Source organism: Ammodytes marinus, assembly GCF_949987685.1.
Source record: "Ammodytes marinus genome assembly, chromosome: 12".
Classification (NCBI taxonomy): domain Eukaryota; kingdom Metazoa; phylum Chordata; class Actinopteri; order Uranoscopiformes; family Ammodytidae; genus Ammodytes; species Ammodytes marinus.
In genome coordinates, this window is record NC_137216.1 from 12666976 (window position 1) to 12673498 (window position 6523).

At 39.5% G+C, this 6523-nt stretch overlaps 1 protein-coding gene across 4 annotated transcripts in view; it reads left to right on the forward strand.

Annotated features, from left to right (window-relative positions):
• Window positions 1-4453, forward strand: part of LOC307258479 (alsin-like) — a 29312-nt gene extending 24859 nt beyond the window's left edge. For all 4 annotated transcript variants that reach the window (XM_080038012.1, XM_080038011.1, XM_080038013.1 and 1 more), the window contains one exon: window positions 71-4453. In XM_080038012.1, coding sequence (XP_079894138.1) covers window positions 71-109 — 39 coding nt within the window. In that variant the 3' untranslated portion in view covers window positions 110-4453. The remainder of the gene's footprint in view (window positions 1-70) is intronic.
• The last annotated feature ends 2070 nt before the right edge of the window (window positions 4454-6523 follow it).

Genomic DNA, 6523 nt, shown 5'->3' on the forward strand with positions numbered 1-6523 from the left:
CAATTTGACACACTAACTTCATCCTTTGTACACAGTTTGTACATATAATCGTGAAATGACTCTTCTGCAGGCCTGCTACATCCAGATCCAGCACGAGGCAGCTACATAGGAGCGGACAGGAAGACGCCACACGGTCAACGCAAGAGTGGAATCACAGCAATGAAAGCACTGCCAGAAGCTTCACCATGCTTCATTCACAGGAGCTGACAAAAAGGCAGCAGTCAATTCAACAGGAGCTGCACAGACAGTTCCTTCCAGTATGTTAGCACACACTAAAGTTCTTTTGTTTTCAGGGAAGACAGTCATCACATAAAAGTAATTATTATGCATTATCACCTTCACAACAACATTTGGTTAATGTAGATTTTCAGTAATACTTTTTTGATCAAAAGTATTTATTGAAAATCCTAGTTGTAGAGAGGTATTTTGTTTCACAGTATTTCCCTAATGGGTAATTTAATAGAACCTACTGTACAGTACAGTTAGCAGAGCACTGTGTAGGGTTGCACTGTGTATTTTTCCTATTTCATCTGCTTTCTATCAGAATTCATGACAACTCAAGTCAAAGGGAACCGACCGCATCACCGATGAGTCTAAAATATGATCAGATTTTAAAGTGAACAACAACAGCAGCTATTAAAAAATATTGATTAGTGGCTGTATACGTCTTAAAGGGAACTACAAGGTTTGAACATTTCCAACCATGTTAAATGCAATGTTAAAAATATTAAGGTACCAACCAGCGTCAAACATCCCACCTCATACTCCAAACTAATTCTGAGCTTTTGAATGCAGGAGACGTAGATCAAAATATCTAACCAAACAGACTCTCAGTCTGTTGAGAGACTATTTAAATTATTTGTATGTATTTATTTTTGAACACTTGTACGCTGCTGTACTACAAACCCAACCTGTGCTTGCTCTTTCATGTGGAAACGGATCATGAAGCAGTTTGTCTCAGGTCTGAACATCTGATATTCATACAGTAAGCTCACCAGTAGAACAGTAACATGTCTCTACACAGGGAAAGGATTTTTGTACATATAATGATTAATAAGGGAACACTTATCGTAGAATTAAGGGAATTACATTTCATTCAGTTTTGTTATTCTTTGTGTGTGACCGAGCATAAATGAACAAGTCTGAGGAGAAACACTTTAAATGTTGCACTGACAGTTTTTTTTTTCTCCTTTCTTTTAGTTTTGAAGAAAATAGTTTTATATTTTGAGATTTATTCACATTGCAAGAGAGGACATTTTAAACGCTTTCAACTTTTTCTCATGGATTACTGCACTATGCTATGTATAACTATGCCATGATGTTCTATCACTGTGTTTGTTCTAATGCAGATCCAGTCAAACAAACAACATTTTTTTTATACCTCAAGTCATTAGATACAAAAACATCAAGGTCATCAGTTTATTCTGATCCTTTGAATCCTTTTGGTACGTTATGAATGCCTTCATGTTCAGATCCAGATCTTCTAGGGTCATCAAAGCAATAATTTTCAAACCTGCGGGAGCATCAAATCACTTTTAAGGTAAATAATTATATTACTTAACTTATTTATTACCAGAATGTAATGTACAATTATTTAATAGAGATACAGTATATCACAAAAGTGAGTACACCCCTCACATTTCTTCAAATATTTCATTATATCTTTTCATGGGACAACACTGAATAAATGACACTTTGATACAATGTAAAGTAGCGTGTGTACAGCTTATATAACAGTGTAAATTTACTGTCCCCTCAAAATAACTCGACACACAGCCATTAATGTCTAAACTGCCGGTTACAAAAGTGAGTACACCCCTGAGTTAAAATGTCCAAATTGGGCCCAAAGTGTCAATATTTTGTGTGGCCACCATTATTTTCCAGCACTACCTTAACCCTCATGGGCATGGTGTTCACCAGAGCTTCACAGGTTGCCACTGGAATCCTCTTCCCCTCATTCATGACAACATCACGGAGCTGGTGGATACTGGAGACCTTGCGCTCCTCCATCTCCTGTTTTAAGAAGCCCCAAAGATGCTCAATAGGGTTTAGGTCTGGGGACATGCTTGGCCAGTCCATAACCTTTACCCTCAGCTTCTTTAGCAAGCCAGTGGTCGTTAGGAGGTGTGTTTGGGGTCGTTATCATGTTGCAGTACTGCCCTGCGGCCCAGTTTACGAAGGGAGGGGATCATGCTCTGCTTCAGTATGGCACAGTACATGTTGGTATTCAATGAACTGTAGCTCCCCAGTGCTGGCAGCACTCATGCAGCCCCAGACCATGACACTCCAACCACCATGCTTGACTATAGGCAATACACACTTGTCTTTGTACTCCTCACCTGGTTGCTACCACACACTCTTAACACCATCTGAACCAAATAAGTTTATCTTGGTCTCATCAGACCACAGGACATGGTTGCAGTGATCCATGTCCGTAGTCTGCTTGTCTTCAGCAAACTATTTGTGGGCTTTATTTTGCATCATCTTTAGAAGAGGCTTCCTTCTCGGACGACAGCCATGCAGACCAGTATGATGCAGAGTGTGGCGTATGGTCTGAGCACTGACAGGTTGACCCCCCACCCCTTCAAGCCCTGCAGCAATGCTGGCAGCACTCATACGTCAATTTTCCAAAGCCAACCTCTTGGTATGACGCTGAAAACGTGCACTCAACCTTCTTAAACTGGGCTGCAGGGCAGTATTGCTACATGATAACGACCCCAAACACACCTCCAAGACGACCAGTGGCTTGCTAAAGAAGCTGAGGGTAAAGGTGATGGACTGGCCAAGCATGTCCCCAGACCTAAACCCTATCGAGCATCTTTGGGGGTTCTTAAAACGGGAGATGGAGGAGCGCAAGGTCTCTAATATCGACCAGCTCCGTGATGTTGTCATGAATGAGTGCAAGAGGATTCCAGTGGGAACCTGTGAAGCTCTGGTGAACTCCATGCCCAAGAGGGTTAAGGTAGTGCTGGAAAATAATGGTGGCCACACAAAATATTGACACTTTGGGCCCAATTTGGAATTTTTTTCTTAGGGGTGTACTCACTTTTGTTGCCTTCAGTTTAGACATTAATGGTTGTGTGTCGAGTTATTTTGAGGCGACAGTAAATTTACACTGTTATATAAGCTGTACACTGACTACTTTACATTATATCAAAGTGTAATTTCTTCAGTGTTGTCCCATGGAAAGATATAATGAAATATTTGAAGAAATATGAGGGGTGTACTCACTTTTGTGAGATACTGTATATGAAAGTCAAAAGAAAAGAAAGTCATTTTTAAAATCCTATATAAGAGAATAGCCCACGACCCTGTGTGAACAACATTAAGCATCCAGCCAGACTTTTAGATTCAATCTGAAATCCCACCAGCAGAAACATTGATACTTAGAACTAAGTTGTGTTTAAATTACAGAACAAGTCTTTTTTTTTGGGACCAGCTGAATTTTCAGTACTGCGTGTACTGTTGTCAAGTGACTGACTATTACAGTTATTGAAAAAAAAAACAGATTGAGCTGCAGAATGCAACAAATAGACTTGCCCAAATGAAGCAGCTATTGGATTCAAAATCAGTTCCTTTTTTTCCCCATAAATCATTTCTACCTTTTCACTGTAACTGTAAAGTATTTTGTACTGTGTTAATTGTCACTCAAGTGTTTGCAGATTGTGCACTCAGAGCCTGTGTGTGTTTAATAAGACGGTCGATTAAATGTTTCTCTTTCTCTTTGCTCTCACAGCCACTAGAGTGTAGCTTAATACAGATGTAACAACTAAGGATGAATGACACTAAAGCATTCAGCTGACCTCTCTGACCTCCAATGATATCACGTTAAAAGATTGACAGTTGTTTTGTGCGACTCAGCCCAAAATCAACAAGCAATTTAGCACTATCAACTGTTTTCATCATACAGTATCCCACATGTTTGATTTATTCTCCACCTGCTCAGCAGCCACTGTTGTTGTGAGATTATTCAGAATAGCATTCAAATAAGTGAGAGTATTGTCCATCACAGTGAATATTTGTCATCTTTATTTTCACAAGAGTGATGCATAGGCTATGTCATGTCACGTGGTTATGTAGTTGAAGGCAGGACCCAGTTTGAATACTGCATTGTGGTTTGTTTTTGTACTGAAATGAACTGAAACCAGTGACTCAAAAAACATAGTTATGATTTTCTAAAATGTTCAGAAGTACCGGTCACATAAAAATCATACAGTTGCTGTAGTACGGGCTGAAACATGTCTATTTCCTAGAGGTGTCAGATTCTGAGGCTGTAACCTGACTTGGGTTTATTATTTTTCTAACTATATTTTTGTATCACCATGCATTTATAGAAACATGGGAACTGATTGCAGAGTGTTTTTTGGTTTTGATGGATTAATTCTGCAATGAGATGGGAAATTAAAAAATGTGTTTACTCAAATAGAAAAAGGGCCATAAATTGGGTTTAATTCTGGAAATGTGTCGTGATGACTCTTTATTTCTTTAATTTTTTTTAAACTATTGTTTACTCCTGAATGGATTACAAAAGGGACTCATTCATTTTCATTTCATTAACTTGTATTTATACTCGAGAGAGCAATTGAGGGTTGACCCTCAATTACTGAGGGTTGACCCTCAAGTGCAGAGCAAAAACAACAATACATACACAATATAGGCCTACATGCAAATACATCAAACACACAACAACTGATGTACAATATACGATGTCTGAATTGGTTAAAGGATATGAAGGTATTCATTTTAATTTGTTGCTGTAAATTGTTCCAGGAGTCAGGCGCACTGAAGCTTAAAGCTGTCTTTCCAAGCTCAGATCGGGCTTGAGCATGTCAGTGGAGCGGGTCTGATAAAGCCCATCTGAAATTTGCAGCATTGCAGTCAAATAATGTGGTAGCTTCCCGGTCAGGGCTTTATATAGAGACAAAATGTATCATAGACAAATGTATCCTCCCCAACTTTTTTCTAATGTGACTGTTTTAAAGTATTGTGCCTAATATTCGATGCCTTGTCTTCCCAAATAAAAGAGCACTGGGAATGAAAAAGGATCTCAGTTGAAAGACATGCTGTTCTGTTTTTCAAAGCTGTCTCCAGTAAAAGAGCAGCAGCGCCCTCTGCCGTTTGTCCAGATAAGTGAAAATGCTTATAGCACCTGGTATTCCATCCATTGGTCTACCATCCAAACCAGGCCCGACCACGGACCTATAAAGAGGCTTTTTCACTTCTCAGGACAAACAGCAGGGAGCGCTGTTGTTTCTTCATTGGAGACATTGAAAACACAGTAGCTTGTCTTTCAACTCTGAATGAGATCGTTTTTCAGTCCCAGTGCTGTTTCTAAGGACAAGTAAAAAGGCCACGGTGATACAGAATTGTCAAAAAAAAAAATTGCTGTTTGAGCTAAGGTTACATGCTCTACAACTGAGTTCCATCTCTCTCACACAAGTACACCCATTAACCCTCCAAATTTGATCAAAAATATGATGGAAAAATGAACTCATTGACCGATTTATGAACTAAAATACAAGTATGAACAGTATGGACAGCATTGTTACTTTGTAAAGAATGTAAGCAAATATTGCTGACCCTGGACTCCTCAAACAACTGAGACCCAACTTCAACTCAACTCAGTAAAGCTGCTATGGGTTGCGTAATGGCACTAAATGGACACAAGAGGGAACCATTTGCTTTAATAAGTATTGAACACAGTAATGGTCTGCTATGGCACCGAATCCAGAGATATGGTTGGAACCCAGTGACCTGGATGTCTTGAAAATGAAGAACAAGAACAAGAGCAATTGTCATTGAGGCAACCATAGCGCTGGCCCCCCCGTCATTTTCACAGCTCCACAGCAGTTCTTGAGATATCTTGTCGTAGCCGTAAGACAAAGAGACCTTGAAAGTACAAATAAATCAGTCAATATTGCACTCCATTGATCTGACTTGTGTAATTGAATTTTGCTCAATGCTGAAGTAAATCCCTGACCTGTCATCACATTATTGAGTTCATGGATGTCTCACTTTACACGTAGTTATTGGATTCAAAGTCCGTATAGGAAACATTGATTAATGCAAATTAAGTTCCGTAGTGACTGAACTGACAATTTGATACCAACTGTCTGCTACCCGAGTTTTATCAGGACCATCTGCAAAGTTCTTGTCATAAATAACTGTGCTGGACTGTCGGGTGTTCATTCCACAGATGTTGGTGCATCTGAAACCTTGAGTGTGTTACTTGAATGTCCTTATGGTATGTCACATGCCTCATGTGAACCGGGTTTCATGGATCAGCGGTGCCTGTGTTGAAACAAGAGCAGGGACCTTTCTCATTAATAAATCATGCTGGAGTAACTTACTGACATCACATGCATATGGGTGAAGACAAAGCATGTGTGTGTGTCTTTGTCCTAGGACCTAATCAATATATTTGATGTAGGTCAGGTCACAGTCTGTCTGAGAAGCATATGACGTGAATTTAATCTAATACTGTACATTGCCAGTGGTTTGATTTGATTAAAGTGACCAGTGA